At 39.9% G+C, this 18,946-nt stretch overlaps 1 protein-coding gene across 3 annotated transcripts in view; it reads left to right on the forward strand.

The window, feature by feature from the left end:
• Positions 1–16,500: 16,500 nt before the first annotated feature.
• Positions 16,501–18,946, forward strand: part of GSK3B (glycogen synthase kinase 3 beta) — a 199,928-nt gene continuing 197,482 nt past the window's right edge. For all 3 annotated transcript variants that reach the window (XM_047099859.1, XM_047099857.1, XM_047099858.1), the window contains exon 1: positions 16,501–17,087. In XM_047099859.1, coding sequence (XP_046955815.1) covers positions 17,000–17,087 — 88 coding nt within the window. In that variant the 5' untranslated portion in view covers positions 16,501–16,999. The remainder of the gene's footprint in view (positions 17,088–18,946) is intronic.

Below are 18,946 nucleotides of genomic sequence, written 5' to 3' on the forward strand. Positions count from 1 at the left end.
CTGTATTTTTAAAAACTATCAGTACATTCAGTTCCCTATATTCACACAAATAATAAGCATGTGGGAAGTGGGAATGAGGACCACTGAGTGAAAGAATGGCAGATTCACTTCTCACATCTCATATTCCTTATGAACTAAAACCTATGATTATGAATGTATTACTAATGGTGTTATAAGCCTTATTTCATTGGCTCCTGCCTTTGCTTGCTGGTGCAGGACCTCCAGCTCCTTGCAAAATACTCTGCTCATAATTTTTGAGAGCCCTGAGACAGTGTTTTATGTGGTTTCAAGAACAAGACTTATCTGTGGCCACACGGATGTCTGTTGCTAAAGTTTCTGTTGTCATTGAACACTTGTGATATTAATCATTGAACCAGCCCCATTAGACCAGGTCACCACCACCTTCTACTGGACATTTTCATGATCTCCATTGTAGCCTTCAAGAAATTAAAATACTTTTGTGTTTTCTGGAGACTCCAATACTGCAAAATTATGTTGTATTTCCCCCAAGAAGTGGGAAAAAAAGCCCTAATTACTCATTTATGGATTATAAGTGATGTAACAAAGATTTTAATGCACTGCTATTTCTGCTTATGGTGTTTTCTAAGAGGAGTCAATGAAGCTGCATTAGAGAATGAATCTTCCAGATACGTAAGCATATACCCTCAATCCAAGAGTGATATCTAAGATATAGCATGATATCCAAGATATAGCATGACATGGGCATTGACCAATTGGGACACTGGCCTAGTGCATTGTAGCAGTGCAAATGGACTGAAAAATAGCCTGGATAAACCCCCTTGTCGATGGTGTCCACACTTCTTGACAGTCTTTCTGCCAAAACCCATATGTAAATCATTTCTTGGTTGCCTAAACCCACCAATTTTCTGGATATGCCAAGACACATTTGAACCCCAGTGGTGGACAGAACTTTGTCCTAACAGAGAAGTTATATTTGAATGCATTTAATTTAATAAAACTGATACTCAAATTATATGTAGCAACAATAATGGAAACATTTTAAATGTAAGAAAAAACATTCAGAAAACCAACAAATGAATGAATCAAGCAACTTTTTATTCTTGGACATTTTCTCTGGGTCCTTGCCCATATACAAATATTTTATTTTTTATTTCTCTAATGGTTGTTTATTTTTGAGAGGGAGAGAGAGACAGAGCATGAGCCAAGGAGGGGCACAGAAGGAGGGAGACACAGAATCTGAAGTAGGCTCCAGGGTCTGAGCTGTCAACACAGACCCTGAACCAGGGCTCGAACTCATTAACCACGAAGATCATGACCTGAGCCGAAGTCTGATGCTTAACTGACTGAGCCACCCAGGCGCCCCCATATGCAAATATTTTATAAAACTGTAATTTTAATCATTACAATTATGTTTCACTTTTCAAGTGCAATCATATTGCTCATTTTGCCAACTCTTTTTGAGTTACTACTATGTGTACAACATCAACTGAGATCAAGAGAGATGCTTTATATCTCCATGTAATTTCATTTAAGTTGGAGAGAAAGATATAAAGGCAAACTACATGTATGTCCTCTTTGGGTCACTCAATGGCTTTTTTATCACTCAATGGCTTCTCTTATGCTTAGAAGTACTTCACTTTAACTCCTCTCATGCCAGATTAAAAGCTTAACCTCCACAGAATAGTTTACTTACTGAGAGTTCCAGCTGACTTGGCTCTGTAAGGGATTTAGTTTTAATTCTAAAAGGGCTCATACCCTGTTGACATTGAAAATATTTTAAAAATGCAGATGAACAGACCATAGCCAGGTTTTGAAACATATACAGCAGTTTTCTCAATTTGCTGTGAGCAAATGTATTTCCCACCACCTCTGGCATAGTTGTGGGCACACAGAGAATGTACAATAGGTACTTACTAGTGGTGTCAGGATATTCAGTAGTGGGTCTTTTCCTCTTTTCCAGTGCAGACTAGCAAAACTTATAAAATGTATAGAATCACAGCCAAAGAGTTTAATGATAAAAAATTAGGATAATTGGATCACTTTTGATAAGAAGACTAAGTGGGAAAACTGTATTCAAATTCTCAGGTAATGGTTGGAGAAAGTAGAGTGCTGACAGGGTCGCGTGGGGGGAGTGGCGGGTGTGTGTTCAGCTGTCTCACGCTGGTAGATTCCTCAAAAAGAAAAAAAAAAAACCCAAACCTGAATTTCTTACTGACCACATAATATGGACAGAATATAATTTACCTAACCACACCTCTATTACTGATCCTGTTTTCCTTTATTTTCTCTAGGTCTGTATCTTACATGCTAATCTCACATACGTAGATTCAAACTACCTCCAGCTCTCTAAATACCTCTTTACATACATGTCTGGCATTACATAACCTCTTCTCTTTGTCTGGAATGTTCTTTCTTTTACCCATCTGGAAAACTGAACTTTGTTTAAAGTAGTGGTCTACAAACTGGCTGAATTAGTACTTTCCTGAGACTCCTGAATGCTCCTAAAACAGTAGTAAGAGTTATTTAGGGAAATATTAGTTATTTTTCCTAAGTTATTACTTTCATCTTCAAGCACTGGAACACTGCTAATGAATACACAATGTAAATTGTAAAAATAAGGAATAACAGACGTGCTGAAATATTAATGGGTTTACAAAACTGAATTATAAACCCTCTCCCAGAAAAACCCTTTCTGGTCTGATATCTGGCATTTTCTACTACTGTCTGATTGGGAAGTTACATAGGAACACACATTCCTTGGGGCTTTGTGTGTTCTCTCCCATCCCCTTGTAGAATTCCATCCTACAGGTATAGGAATGAAGTTGAGCAATGATGCATCTTAGTGGCCACAATCCAGTGATTGGCCCTCTCTGCATTCTGGAATTTCTTCTTGATAATCCATGGGACTTCAATATTTTTTTTTCAAGTTTTCGCTCTGAGTCAAAGGTATTCAATAGCCAAGAAACAGAATGCCAGTTTTCTCATAGGTTCCACATTTACCATCAACATTATATAAAGACCTAAAGATTTTTGTTCTATTCTGAAATAGTCCTATTCCATGTAAAGAAGAAAAATTTGACCATTTCTGATTTGGTGCCAGCTAATGAGTTCCCAAACTTTGTTCTGACTGAGAACTTCTCAGGCCTGTATCTATTACATTATAATGCACATAAAACAAGGCTGAACTACCTAGAATTTGTTGTAGAGAAGTATGCTTAAGTCAAAGTATTCAATCAACACAAAGTACTTACAGTTGTCTAAAAAAGTTCTTCTGAAAAAATGTGAATAGAAATGGAATAATATTGAAATAACCCCAAATAATCTAATTAGTAATAATATATTAACAACACAATATGCCCTCTTAGGAGCAGAAATGTGACAAGCATAAAAAACTAAAAGGATTCATCAAAGGTTTGTTCTCCTTTTATCTTACATAGTACAGTCCTTTGGATAGTAAAATTAGAGTGTTTATATATGACCTATCAAAGGCTTGATATGAAACTTTTAATATAACCAGAGTCTACTTCACAGTGGCAATATTTCAAACACTGTCCTTTTTGGGTAGTCACCTATTACTGTCCCATTTGGGCCCACTTCATTGATTGGAACAAGCATGACCAAGTATGATATGTCTTGTTATCCTGGGCACATATTCAGCAACCACACAAGTGAGTTACCTCAGAGGCTCTCCTGCAGTGACATCTTATATCTGCTAAAATGCCTCCCATAATTCTCCAATGTCTACAAGACAAATCCCAGATTTCTTGGTGTAACATTCAAATCTGGCCCCAAACTACCTTTTAAACCTTATCTTCCATTAGTCTCTTCTATCAGCTTTCTGTTCTAACCAGACTGGTTTTTCTAAAGTCAGATAAATAGACTCACATTGCCCTCAGTTGCTCTGACAGCTCCACCCACCTCAGAATTTACTAAGAAGGGGGTTTGTCTGATGGGTTGGAAATGAAGTAGTGGAAAATAATTTACTTCCTCTCTCCTTTCTTCATCTCCAAATCCTAGTACTTATCCTTTAAGATCCACTTTAGACTGAAGTGTTTTCCACTCATTATAAATAGGACAGCATGAAAATTCATTTGAGCAAATTGTGTTCTGGCTTGTAAGTTTTTTATGGGTTCAAATTGTGATTTTATTTTATTTATTTTTTTTTTAATTTTTTTTAATTTTTTTTTTCAACGTTTTTTTATTTATTTTTGGGACAGAGAGAGACAGAGCATGAACGGGGGAGGGGCAGAGAGAGAGGGAGACACAGAATCGGAAACAGGCTCCAGGCTCCGAGCCATCAGCCCAGAGCCTGACGCGGGGCTCGAACTCACGGACCGCGAGATCGTGACCTGGCTGAAGTCGGACGCTTAACCGACTGCGCCACCCAGGCGCCCCTCAAATTGTGATTTTAAATAATTATTTAACTTACCATGTGTTTGTTTCCCTATAAGATAAGCTCCCCAAGGGCACAGAGCCACTCATGTAGCTAATATACCTCTTTATATCAGGTATCTAACAAATGTCTTGCATATAGTATGTACTCAGTAGATACTGACTAGACTTATTAATTTAAGTCACATTACAAAGGATTATCAATAAAAATGTTAGTGGTGGATAGTGTTGCTGAGGAATTCCATGTAGAGGCTTAAAAAAATTTTTTTTAAATGTTTTTTATTTATTTTGAGAGTGAGACAGAGTGTGAGGGGGAGAGGGGCAGAGAGAGGGGGACACAGAATCCGAAGCAGGCTCCAGGCCCTGAGCTGTCAGCACAGAGCCTGAGGTGGGCCTTGAACTCACCCGCTGTGAGATCATGACCTGAGCTGAAGCTTGGAAGGAAGCTCAACCAACTGAGCCACCCAGGCGCAACCCACTCCTTTTTTTTTTTAAGAGAAGAGAGAGAGAGAGAGAGAGAGATTGGGCACGAGTTGGGGAGAGGAGCAGAGGGAGAGAAAGAATCTCAAGCAGGCTCCGTGCTCAGCACAGAACCCCAATCAGTGCTTGAGCCCATGACCCTGGGATCATGGCCTGAACCAAAATCAAGAGTCGGAGGCTCAATGCACTGAGCCACCCAGGCACCCTAGAGAGGCTTTCTGAGGAATATGTGAATGAATCACAGTGAAGAAATTAGTCTGGAGGCAAATTTCCTTTAATATCAGATTTATTGTATAAATATTAAATGAAAACATTTAAAGCTAATATTTTCATCTATAATTAAATATGCTGATATGTTAACAGAATCATTGTAATTTCTGTCTTCCTTTTCAGTCTTGATCTGAATGTATATATATTTTGCAGAATTGGAAATATGGTAACATATAATGTGAAGTCCTATATTTTTCAATTAGTATTGTTTCTGAGTTGCTTTTAGTCTTTACATTTTTACTGGCTGCATAATATGGACATAATATAGTTTACCTAACTACACTTCTATTATCTGATTATTGTTTTCCCATGTTTTCTCTAAGTCTGTATCTTATATGGTAATATTCTTAAAAATTTTTATTAATTTTTTAAGTTTACTTATTTATTTTGAGAGAGAAAGAGACGTAGGAGGGGCTGAGAAAGAGGCAGAGAGAAAAAATCCCAAGCAGGCTCTGCACTGTCAACGCAGAGCCCAATGTGGGGCTCAAACTCAGGAACGGTAAGATCATGACCTGAGCCAAAACAGGTCACTTAACCAACTGGACCACCCAGGTGCTCCAATTTTTTTTTTTTTTTTTTAAGTTGGCTTCACACCCAGTGCAGAGCCCAATGCAGGGCTTGAACTCACTACCCTAAGATCAAGACCTGAGCTGAAATCAAGATGCAGATGTTTAACTGACTGAGCTATCCAGGCACCCCTTATATGCTAATCCTATATGCATAATTTCAAACTACCTCCAGCTCTCTGAATACCTCATTACATACATTTCTGGCATTGAATAACCTCTTCTCTTTGCCTGGAATGTTCTTCCCTTTACCCATCTGGAAACCTGACCTTTGTTTAAAATAGTGGTCTAGAAACCTTTATGATCCTATATCCTACTAGTAAAAAAAATGTTAATATCAGCTCCAATATAATCTGCATATTTACAAAACATATATTCTTGACCTAATGTGATATGCACATATAAGACACATACAAGAATAAAAAAGGATAAGGTATAATAAACAATATTTAAACATATAATTTTTTAAATATTTATTTTTGAGAGATAGAGACAGAGCATGAATGGAAGAGGGGTAGAAAGAGAGGGAGACACAGAATCTGAAGCAGGCTCCAGGCTCTGAGCTGTCAGCACAGAGCCTGACATGGGGCTCGAACTCGTGAACCACGAGATCGTGACCTCAGCTGAAGTCTGAAGCTTAATTGACTGAGCCACCCAGGTGCCCCTCAATCATATTTAAACTTAGAGTAAGCGTTGACTTTACCAATAGTGGATGGTAACTTGGTATTTGCAAAATTTTTCTCAAGAATTTCAAAATTTCAGGCCAATTTCTTGTCAAATTTGATTAGCTCATTATTTTCACCTAACAATGTGAATGAGGAGGCGTTTCTACCAAGAGTAGGAAAATGTCAACTTTGCTATTTTGTTCATTCACTTACTCTTGCACTGTTAGTAAAATCTGTCATCTATATATATCTGTAGGAATCACTTCAACCTGTGAGGGTCAAGATAGTTAAAAGTCAAATATGACTGAAAAGTCACTTAATCTCTTGTTCCTCAGTTTTCTCATCAGTAAATAGAGAAAAATTTCAACTACTATATAAAGGCTTATGTGCTCCAAACACCTACCGTGGTGTCTCAGATAATTTAAATTTATTGTTGATCAAAGGGTAAAATTTTCATTAAAGGGGATTCTTTGAGTGGAAAGGAGAGACCAAAAGTGACAAAGAAAAGAGTGGATCAGAAAATAACCAGAAACCATGACAAAATAAGTAATAAAATGGCAATAAATACATATCTGTCAATAATTACTTTGACTGTAAAGGGACTAAACATGCCAGTCAAAAGACGTAGGGTGTTAGAATGGATAAAAACAAACAAACAAACAAACAAACAAAGACCCATCTATGTGCTGCCTACAGGAGACTTACTTTTACAGCTAAGGATACCTACGGATGGGAAGTAAAGGAATGGAGAAACATTTATCATGCAAATGGATGTCAAAAGAAACCTGGAGTAGCAATATTTATATTGGACAAACTAGACTTTAAAACAAAGACTCTAACAAAAGATAAAGAGGGCACTATATAATCATAAAGGGGAACAATTCAATTGTAGATATTTATGCACCCAATATGAAAGCACCCAAATATAAAAACAATCAATAACAAACCTAAAGGAATGAATTGATAATACTAGAGGACTTTAATACCCCACTTACATCAATGGACGGATCATGTAAACAGAAAAAAACAAGGAAAAAATGGCTTTGAATGACGCACTGGACCAGATGGACTTCACAGATATACTCAGAACATTCCATCCCTAAAACAGCAGAATACACATTCTTTTCAAGTGCACATTGAACATTCTCCAGAATGGATCACATATTGGGTCACAAAACAGGCCTCAACAACAACAACAAAAAATACTGAAATCATACCATGCAACTTTTCTGACCACAATGCTATGAAACTAGAAGTCAACCACAAGAAAAAAATCTGGAAAGACCACAAATACATGGAGGTTAAAGAACATGCTACTAAACAATTACTGAGTCAACCAGGAAATCAAAGAAGAAATTTTAAAAAGTACATGGAAAGAAATGAAAATGAAGACACAACAGTTCAAAACCTTTGGGATGCAGCAAAAGTGGTCTTAAGAGGGAAATATATAGCAATATAGGTCTACCTCAAGAAGCAAGAAAAATCTCAAATAGACAACCTAACCTTACATCTAAAGAAGTTAGGGAGAAAAAATGAAGTCTAAAGTCATCAGAAGGAAGGAAATAATAAAGATTAGGGCAGAAATAAATGATATAGAAACTAAAAAATCAATAGATCAAAGAAACCAGGAGCTGGTTCTTTGACAAAAAATAATCAAATTGATAAACCTCTAGCCAGACTTGTCAAAAAGAAAAGAGAAAGGAGCCAAATAAATAAAATCACAAATGAGAAGGAGGAATAACAACCAACATCACAGAAATGCAAACAATTATAAGAGACTATTATGAAAAACTATATGCCAACAAATTGGACAACCTGGAAGAAATGCATAAATTTCTAGAGATATATAAACCACCAAAACTGAAACAGGAGGAAATAGAAAACTTGAGCAGACCAATAACCAGCAGAGAAATTGAATCAGTAATCAAAACAGGACCAGGTGGCTTCAGAGGTGAATTCTACCAAACATTTGAAGAAGAGTTAATACTAATTCTTCTCAAACTTTTGCAAAAAATAGAAAAGGAAGGAAAAGTTCCAAATTCATTCTGTGAGGCCAGCATTACCCTGATACCAAAACCAGATAAAGACTCCAATAAAAACCAAGAACTACAGGCCAATATCCCTGATGAACATGGATGTAAAAATTCTCAATAAAATACTAGCAAACCAAATCCAACAATACATTAAAAAAAAATCACTCACTATGATCAAATGGGATTTATTCCTGTGTTGCAAGTGTGGTTCAATACTCACAAATCAATCAATATGATACATCACATTAGTAAAACAAAGGATAAGAACCGTATCATTTCAACAGATGAAGAAAAAGCATTTGACAAAGTACCACCTCCATTCATGATAAAAACTCTCAATAACGTAGGTTGAAAGGGAACATACCTCAACACAATAAAGACCATATATGAAAAACCCAGTTAATGTCCTAAATGCGGAAAAACTGAGCTTTTCTTCTATAGTCAGGAACAGGGCAGGATGTCCACTCTTTCCACTTTTATTTAACATAGTACTGGAAGTCCTAGCCTTAGCAATCAGACAACAAAAAGAAATAAAAGGCATTCAAATTGGCAAGGAAGAAATCAAACTTTCGGTATTTGTAGATGACATGATACTATCTACAGAAAACCTGAAAGTTTCCACTAAAAAACTGCTAGAATTGATAAATTCAGTAAAGTTACAGGGTATAAAATCAATGTATAGAAATTCATTGTATTTCTGTATACCAATAATGAAATAGCAGAAAGAGAAATTTAGGAATCAATCCTTTACAACTGCACCAAAAACAGTAAGATACCTATGTATAAACCTAACCGAAGAGGTGAAAGACCTGTACTCTGAAAACTATAAATCACTGAAGAAAAAAATTGAAGATGACACAAAGAAATGGAAAAACATTCCCCACTCATAGATTGAAAGAATAAATATTCTTGAAATGTCTATACTACCCAAAGCAATTTACACATTTAATGCAATCTCTATCAAAATACTACCAGCATTTTTCACAGAGCTAGAATAAACAATCCAAATATGTGTATGGAACCACAGAAGACCTCGAACAGCCAAAGCAATCTTGAAAAAGAAAAGCAAGCTGGGGGCATCACAATTCTGGACCTCAATTCATAATTCCTAACTTGAAGTCTGGCTCTTGATTTCTCAGGTCATCATCTCATGGTTCCATGAGATCAAGCTTCACACTGGGCTCTGTTGCTGATAGTGCAGAGCCTATTTGGGATTCTCTTGCCCTCTGTCTCTGCCCCTCCCCCATGCATTCCCTCTCTCTCTTTCAAAATAAATAAATAAACATTTAAAAAAAAGCTGTAGTGATCAAAACATTATGGTACTGGCACAAAAATAGACCCATAGGTCAGAGGAACAGAATAGAAAACCCAGAAATGAACCTACAACTATATGGTCAATTAATCTTTGACAAATCAAGAAAAAATATCCAATGGGAAAAAGACAGTCTTTTCAACAAATGGTGTTGGGAAAACTGGACAGCAACATGTTGTCTTATACATACATAAATTCAAAATGGATTAAAGGCCTAAATGTGAGACCTGAAACCATAAAAATCCTAGAAGAGAACATAGGCAGTAACCTCTTTGACACTGGCTGTAGCATCTTCTTTCTAGCTATGTCTCCTGAGGCAAAGGGAAACAAAAGCAAAAATGAACTATTGGGACTTCATCAAAATAAAAAGCTTTTGCACAGCAAAGGAAACAATCAATAAAACTAAAAGGCAACCTACAGAATGGGAGAAGATATTTGCAAATGACATATCTGATTAAGGATTAGTATCCAAAATCTATAAAGAACTTATCAAATTCAATACACAAAAAATGAATAATACAATTTAAAAATGGGCAGAAGACATAAATAGACACTTTTCCAAAGAAGACATACAGATAGCCAACAGACACATGAAAAGATGCTCAACATCACTCATCATCAGGGAAGGGTAAATCAAAACTGTAATATCACTTCACACCTCTTAGAATAGCTAAAATCAACAACACAGGAAACAAGTGCTGGCAAAGAGTGGAGATAGGGGAACACTCTTGCATTGTTGGTGGGAATGCAAACTGGTGCAGCCATTCTGGAAAACAGTATGGAGTTTCCTCAAAAAGTTAAAAATAGAACTACCCTACAATCCAATCCAGTAATTGCTCTACTAGGTATTTACCCAAAGAATGCAAAAATACTAATTCAAAGGGATACATGCACCCTGATGATATAGCAACATTATCTTTAATAGCCAAATTACAAAAACAGCCCAAATGTCCATTGACTGATGAATGGATAAAGATGTATATATACAATGGAATATTATTCAGCCATAAAAAAGAATGAAATCTTGCCAATTACAATGATATGGATGGAGCTACAGAGTATTATGCTAAGCAAAATAAGTCAGAGAAAGATAAATATTGTATGATTTTGCTTATATGTGGAATCAAGAAAGAAAGCAAATGAGCAAAGGGGAAAAAGAGAGAGAAAGAGGTATACCAAGAAACAGACTCTTATTACAGAGAATAAAGTGATGATTACCAGAGGGGAGGTGGGTGGGGGGATGGGTTAAATAGGTGATGGGGATTAAGGTGTGCACTTGTGATTAGTGCTGGGGTATTGTATGGAAGTGTTGAATCACTATATTGTACACCTGAAACTAATATTATAAACTGTATGTTAAATAACTGGTATAAAATAAAAACTTTAAAAAAAGGGTATAATTTTCAAAATGGCTCAATACTGCTGCCAAATTAAATTCCTCTGATGATTCCTATTTAGTCAATAGTCCACTTCATCTCCCTTAGACATAAAATTGACCCATTTACATGGTAGTGTCAGTAATGACCAATCTCTTTTTGGTGTCAAAGCCTACTACCGAGGGAGGAGCACATTTCTTCTATTGCTTCAGACTCTCTAAAGATGCTCTATTTTTCTAGGTCTCTTTTCTACTCAGCCCTGAAATTGTCTCCTTGAATCCCTCTAAAAGTGCCTGTCTAGCAACTGCTACTTACCTTTCCTGTTAGATTACTTTCCTGTGGAACATTATCAAAAGTTATTGACTAAGGTACCTCTGTACTTTTCAATGTGTTAATTCCCAAATTGAGCTATTTTATTTTTTATTATTTTATTATTTTATTTTATTTTATTTTATTATTTTATTTTATTTTATTTTTTGGTTCTTCTGCATTCCTACCTTTGTTTTTTCTTCTTAAGTGTTTTCTTCCACATTGTAAAAGTGAAAAATGAAGATAATACTGGAAAGCATGGAAACAATAAAGGTCATCCAAAATGCCATCAGAATTAATATTTCTGAACATCACACACACACATATAACTTTATAAATTATGTTACTTTTTTGATGGAAGGCAGGGTGAGCTAGTAGAAAGAGACTAAGGTGTAGATCCCATCCCAGCTTTGCCATTTACTGATCATGTGACCTTGAGTGATGTCCTTATTTTTTCCTTCACCTATTAAAAGAAGGGCTAATAACACCTATCCCTTGGGGTTTTTTGGTAAAGTTAAATAGTCACTCAATAAATGTAAATATATTTTTCCCTTTCTTTTAATCGTTGACCTTAATATTGGAGGGCTTTCCTAGAGTTCATTAACCAACTCTTGTTCATCTCATAGTATTTGACTGCAAGTATCCGGAGCACAGAGACCATCTCTTATTAAAATTTGAAGACCAGCACCCAACATTTAAGTTGGCTATATTCTGGCTAAATAAATTAGGTTCTATGATGAAGAGTTTGCCTGTGGGCTTCTGTTTGGAATGGTTGACTCTGGGTTCATTTAAACTGCATCTCATATTCTATTTGCTATCTTCATTCTGAAACCTGCCTATATTTTCTTCTAGTTTCAATTAAAAATGCAGCTAAGTGATTTTAAGCAAGTCATTTACTCTATAGTTTCCTCGTTTGTAAAAACAGTAATTTCATAATAGTACTTCCTAAACTTTATAAACATGATAGTACTTCCTAACTGCAAACTGCTATACAAATATTTGTTACTACTACAGAAGCTAGTTTATTGTGCATTTATTTTAAAATTATTTTTTATTTATTTTGAGAGAGAGAGATCAGGGGAGGGGCAGAGAGAGAGGAAGAGAGAGAATCTCAAGCAGGCTCCACACTGTCAGTGCAGACTTACAGCATAGTGTTATAAGTTTGAGATAATATGTGTGAAGCACTTTATAACACTGTCTGGGACATTGTAAACACTCAGTAAATATCAACTATTAAAATTATGATAGCCCCCCTCCCCACCGCCCCCCCCCCCCACTGGCAGTGTGGAGCCTGCTTGTGATTCTCTCTGTCCCTCCCCTGCTTGCTCTTTCCCTCTCTCAAAATAAATAAACTTAAAGAAATTACTATAAACTGATAAGTGGTTGACAACAGGTGAGAAGGTAAAGCAAGAGTTTGAAAGTTCAGAGAATCACTGAATGTTAATTTCAGTACTGTATTTTCTCATAAACTTCTCCCTTCTTACGCCCTAATTCTAGACTGAAATACTTTTTTTTTTTTTCCTATAAAATTTCCCTCTGTTGGTCAGATTTTTTTTTGAGAGAGAGACTCCCAAGCAGCTGATGGCAGACAGCCCAACTTGGGGCTCGATTTCACTAACTGAGACCATGACCTGAGCCGAGATCAAGAGTCAGACATTTAACCGAGCTACCCAGGCACCCTGGTCAGACTTTTTTTTTAACAGCATCAGTTCAAAATATTTGGAGGCAGTAAGTTTGACTATTTTTGTGCTTTGTTGTATATACAAGAATAGCCATGTTTCCAATTTGTATAACCTGAACTTTTGTCATCCAGTTTCCTGCTGGTATAATTGGAAGCAGGGATAGGGAGTAAAGAGGAAGGCAGGATTTAAAGCTTTGCTTCACAGCATTTTAGATACTAGAGACAAAGGTCTTTTCTCTCTCTCTCTCTCTTTAATAAATGTTCATTTTTGGAAGAGAGAGAGAGCGAGAGAGAGAGAGAAGGAGAGAGAGTCAGAGAGAGAAAATCCCAGGTAGGCTCTGCGCTGTCAGCAGAGTCCAGTGCAGGGCTGGAACTCAAGACCTGAGCTGAAGTCCTATGCTTAACTGACTGAGCCACCCAGGCTCAAGCAACGGTCTTTCATAATGGCATGGAGAGACAACATTCACCTGACAAAGTTGCCATATACTGAGTTTACTTTTAACATTCTTTATCCTCTTCCGTGACATCCAGAGACCTCATGATTTCTCTAATTGCAAAAACCAAGAGTCTCTATGGGCTATAAAACCTATGTTCAGGTTCGATATTGCAAATGTACTGCACGTTGGCCATGTCTACTTCTGAATGTTTTAAGTTTGGCCTGCAGATTTCTGAATATTGGTTGCCAACATTTAAAAACCCAGAGATTTCAAGGGGTGCCTGGGTGGCTCAGTCGGTTAAACATACGACTTTGGTTCAGGTCATGATCTCATGGTTTGTGAGTTCGAGCCCCGCATCGGGTGCTGTGTTGACAGCTCAGAGCCTGGAACCTGCTTCGGATTCTGTGTCTCCCTCCATCTCCCGCTGTCTCTCATAAATAAATAAATGTTAAAAAAAAAAAAACAAAAAACCAACAACCAGAGATTTCACACAAAAACCCAGTTTTAGGGTTTCTCTTGGGAAAAAACCATCTATCTCAGAACACTGGACCCACATGCCTGTAGGCAACAATCTGCTAGAGCTGAACAGCTGCTCCTTTCAGTTACACCACGGACAATAATTTGCCACATTTCTTATTATTCTCCGTTGTCTTATATATACAAGGCCAATTTCATTCATTTGCTTTACTTTTCTGGCCTTCGTAGACATGTGAGTCTGCAAGCCCTATCTAGACTTTCCTGTCTCCCATCAAAGCTTACTTTGTTCCAAGTCCCTCACAAGTATTTCAAAGCAATAGCTAGGTAAGCTGATCAACTGTATTTTTACATGTGCTTTCTGGAGATAGTATCTTCACAAAAAGGATGACTGTGCACATGGAAATTACAGGCACCACGGGATTAGTCAGGATGGCAGCTGTTCATTCTACTTTTTCTGCTATCCTGGCGTAACTATACCTCACAGTCTTAAAGCAAACCAAAGGAATTGGTTCTCTGTAGAACAATGAATACCGGCCTATGTGTGAAACCTACTTAACTAGTACTTTTCTAGATCACCCTGGTTCCAAACGACCAAAAGCTATGGGCTGTTCTGACTCCCCGTTTCCTCGGAGGCTTCAGGATATCCGGCCTGACGGCATTTCCCCATACCTGCTTTCGGGGCTCGCTTTGCGCTGGGCAGGCGCGCCCAAGAAGCGCGCGCATCCAGCATGAGCTCATTTCTCAGGGGCGTTTCCAGGAGGCCCGGCCTGGCTGCGCACACCAGGCGCGGTCGGCCTCTCTATCAACGGCCCCCGCAGCTGAGCAGGGCGCGAGCGCCCAGAAGCGCTGCCTCTCTGAAAGCTTTGTTACTATTTTAGCGACTGAGAGTTCGCACCCGGCCGGGTAGGCGTCCTAGTTCCGTCTGGCCCTTTCGGGGAAGACGCTGATTCTCGGCACGCGCTATCCCGGGCGGAGGGGAGGCTCGGGCGCGCAGATTTAGCCGCGCCGGGGAGAGAACCTCTTCGTGGGTGGGGAGAGCCCCTAAATTCCCTGTTCGCTTGAGCGCTCCGAGCCCAGCGCCGCTGACCGCAGCAGTTTCGGACCGGCTGCGCAGTGCCCGCGCTCCTGATCTGCGGTTTCCACAACGGCTGAGAGCAGCCGCAGGCAAGCCCGTCACAAGGTCCGCCACGACCCTAATCGAGCTTCCCTCCGCTCCTGGGACCGCCGCCGGAGGCGGAAGGCCAATCACACTGCATCTAGGTCTTGCGATTGGACGGCAGTGAGTGCCGATTGGCTGCCGCTACGGGTTTCGGCCTCCCTCCTTTTCCCTTTTGCCCCCACTCCAGCTACAAGGGTTCAGGCCAATGAGAAGGCGCTTTATAGATGCCCTCCCTTTTCTTTCTTCTTCTCTCCACCCTGGAGAGGGAGGAGACATTCTGACTGGCCAGACTGTCCTCGGAAGCCCCCCTCGCTTCGCCAATCACCGAGGGAGGTACACTCCCAGCGGAGTTTTCGGCCAATTACAAAGCGGCCGCGGCGCCCGACCGTGCTGTTTCACCAGTGACTCCGGGTTTCACCGTCCTTAACTCTTCAAGCTTTTTCGTGAGGGCCGGCGATTTTGATTGGCCACTGGTGCCATTGTCGAATTTCTGTTCTAGCCAGCCACTGAACGAGGAGAACCCACCTTTTCGTTCGGCTATTTTCGGCATTTTCCGCTTTTTGGGCGTGGATTTCCAGCGACACTTCCTAATTGGTTTCTCAGGTCGATCGGCTTTTTCCGGGAGGAGCCACAAACAATCGACGTCCGTGATTGGCTCCGCTCGGGCTTCGGCACCGTAGCCTAAGTGGGCGGGAGCGGGGCTCGGCCGGCGATTCCCAGACGCCTGTTACGCGGGTGGCGGGGCGCTGGGCGGTGTAAGGCTGGGTGGGGGAGGAAGGAGGCGGAGGACGAGTAGGAGGGGGGAGGGGGAGTGGGGAAGAGCTAGGCGGCTGCGCAGACGGCGCTCCTCACACAGAACAGCCCCCGACCCGGGCGAATGCAGGATTGTGCTGCTGCTGCCGCTGCCGCCGCCGCCGCCCGGGCCGAGTGACAAAGGAAGGAAGGAAGCGAGGAGGAGCCGGCCCCGCAGCCGCTGACAGGGCTCCGGGCTGGGGGCAAAGCGCGGACACTTCCTGAGCCGGCACCGAGCAGAGGCGAGGGGCGGGAGGGCGGCCGCACTGGTGCCGCGGACGGGGGAGGGGGCCCCGAGGGACGGAAGCGGTTGCCGGGTTCCCATGTCCCCGGCGTATGGGGAGCAGTCGAGGATCCGCTGCCTGGGGTCTGAAGGGAGCTGCCTCCGCCACCGCCGCCGCCATGGCCGCTGGATCCAGCCGCCGCCTGCAGCTGCTCCTGGCGCAATGAGAAGAGGAGCCGCCGCCACCGCCCGCCTCTGACTGACTCGAGACTCCGCCGCCCTCCAGTTCGCCGGGCCCCCGCCGTCAGCCCGCCGGATCCCGCCGCTGCCGGAGCCGCAGCGTTTCCCGTCGCATCTCCGAGCCACCCCCCTCCCTCTCCCTCCTTCCCATCCCCCCTTCTTTTCAAGCGTGAGACTCGTGATCCTTCCGCCGCTTCCCTTCTTCATTGACTCGGAAAAAAAATCCCCGAGGAAATTATAATATTCAAAGTACTTATTTTCAATCAAGTATTTGCCCCCGTTTCACGTGATATATATTTTTTAAGATTCTCCCCTCCCTTTTTCCCCTCCAAGGAAAGGGAGGGGAAGGAACTGTATTTTTTTCCCAGTCCCAAATCATCTATATGTTAAATATCCGTACTGATTTGTCTTGAAGGAGAAACATCGCTTGTTTTTTTATAGCTGTACAAAAGGAGTGAAAAGCCAAGAGGAAGAAGTCTATTTTTTTTTCCTTCTTGTGGAAGAACTTAATGCTGCATTTATCATTAACCTAACACCCCAACATAAAACAAAAGGAAGAAAAGGAGGAAGGAAGGAAAAGAGGGTGATTCGGGAAGAGAGTGATCATGTCAGGGCGGCCCAGAACCACCTCCTTTGCGGAGAGCTGCAAGCCAGTGCAGCAGCCTTCAGCTTTTGGCAGCATGAAAGTTAGCAGTGAGTATTGATTTTATTTTACACCCCTACTTCACCTCATCCTTAAGATAAGAAACCTTTAATAACCAGGATCTTAAAATATCGGACCTCCTGATATAATAATCAGAGGTAATGGAAAAGGGCAAAAACCTATCTTCAGTCAAGGATAAGGCTGCTCCCTCTTTTCTCCTCCCTTACCCCCTCCCCTGGTCTCATTAACCTTGAATTGAGAGAATATGCTTTTTATTTGGATGATTTAGTTTGAAACATGTTTTCTTATACTTTTTGTGCTGCTGGTAGTCCGCTTTATCAAGTGCTTGAGTATTTCCATGTTGAAGTAGTGATGAGTGTTTACTTGCTCATCTTTTTGAATAAAGAGAAGGACAAGACTTGATTCCATTCATTTTGTACATTTGCGGAGTATATGTCTTTTGGAAAGAGGCATATATCTTAGTTAGCTCAGGTCTTAGGTGTTACCATAGTTTTGTATACTTCCTAGAAACACTAAATGTCACAGTCTCCTGACAATTGTTTCTTGCCTGTGTGACTACAAAGTGTTTGTTCTTAATCCAGAGATGAACTTAATTCAGTTACCATTCAGGTTTGTAGGCGAGCATGGACCTTTAGAAAAGGTCCGTAGGAGCTGGTAGAGACTTAGTAGCAGTAGTATCTCTTCAGGCATTGTTTTAAATTGAATACGTGATTTAATGTTTTTTTAACCTCGTTTTGACATTACCAGGTTACCACTATGTAATTTACATTTAATCAAAAGGTAACTTGGAAGTAGGTCCAGGTTTTGATTGAGGTTTATATTGTCATGTTGCCAAATACTACGTTGAATGTTAATTGTCACTGACTCATCAAGTTCAGTTTTGGGGTGTCATTGCATTCAGCCCTGGTTAAATGAGCTAGAAGTCAGGGGTCCCTTCCTAGGACGATTTAAAATACTCTTGCATTGGTTTCCTGTCACATTTAGATAAAACTATGGGTTTAGTTATGAGAATATGGATTTAGACCTTTCTGTCATGGGTTTTGCTGAAGGCTGTCGTCCTGGATATAATAGAGATATTTGAGCTTGTGTTCAGGGTTGTTTCCGGACTGTACTTTTGTCCTAGATTTGTGCTAAAAAGTCTATGTTCTTGAGGTGTTTGGTATGGTTTTGAGCTTGTGTTCAGGGTTGTTTCCGGACTGTACTTTTGTCCTAGATTTGTGCTAAAAAGTCTATGTTCTTGAGGTGTTTGGTGTAGTAAGTTCCAGTGTTCCAGGATGTGGAACCATATTTAGTGATAGCTTATTTAAACCATACTTCCAGAATTTGACAAAAATATCTACATTGTTTCCTTATTCCTCAAGAAGGGGACAAGATGAGGGCAAAGAAAACCCATTTTGTTGCCTAGAAGGAGAGAACTGAAGAACTGAGATTTTTAAAAAATCTGTAAATGCTCCTATGTGAAATTTATTATATCCTTAAGGAACATAAAATTATCACTTTTAATTGAACTCAGGGTTTCAATTCATGTTGGCTTTTGGACTTGCCTGAACCAGGGTAGTCTAAGGTAGTAGCTGAATGGCAGATTATTTTTAAAAGTTATTTATCTATTATTTATTTACTTTTGTGACTCGTGCAGAATGCAGGGTGTGTGAGGAGGGGAGCTGATGATGCATTTTTCAGGGAAGAATCAAGCTTTCTAAGCACTTCATGGGGTCATTTGAAAGGAATATTTTAAAATTCTGGGGTAATTTTCAGCTATGATGAGGCAGATCTTATAATAGCTACTTAAGAGCCTCTTGTGATACTGGAGTGTTTGTATGTTTTTCATCTTGGTAGTGTAGTTTAAAATCCACTAAAATCAGTTTTAGGTAATTATTTTATTAGATCA

Source organism: Lynx rufus, unplaced genomic scaffold (genome assembly GCF_022079265.1).
Source record: "Lynx rufus isolate CCGP_SWC_20201006 ecotype Redwood Valley unplaced genomic scaffold, mLynRuf1.p SCAF_5, whole genome shotgun sequence".
In the NCBI taxonomy this organism is placed as follows: Eukaryota; Metazoa; Chordata; class Mammalia; order Carnivora; family Felidae; genus Lynx; species Lynx rufus.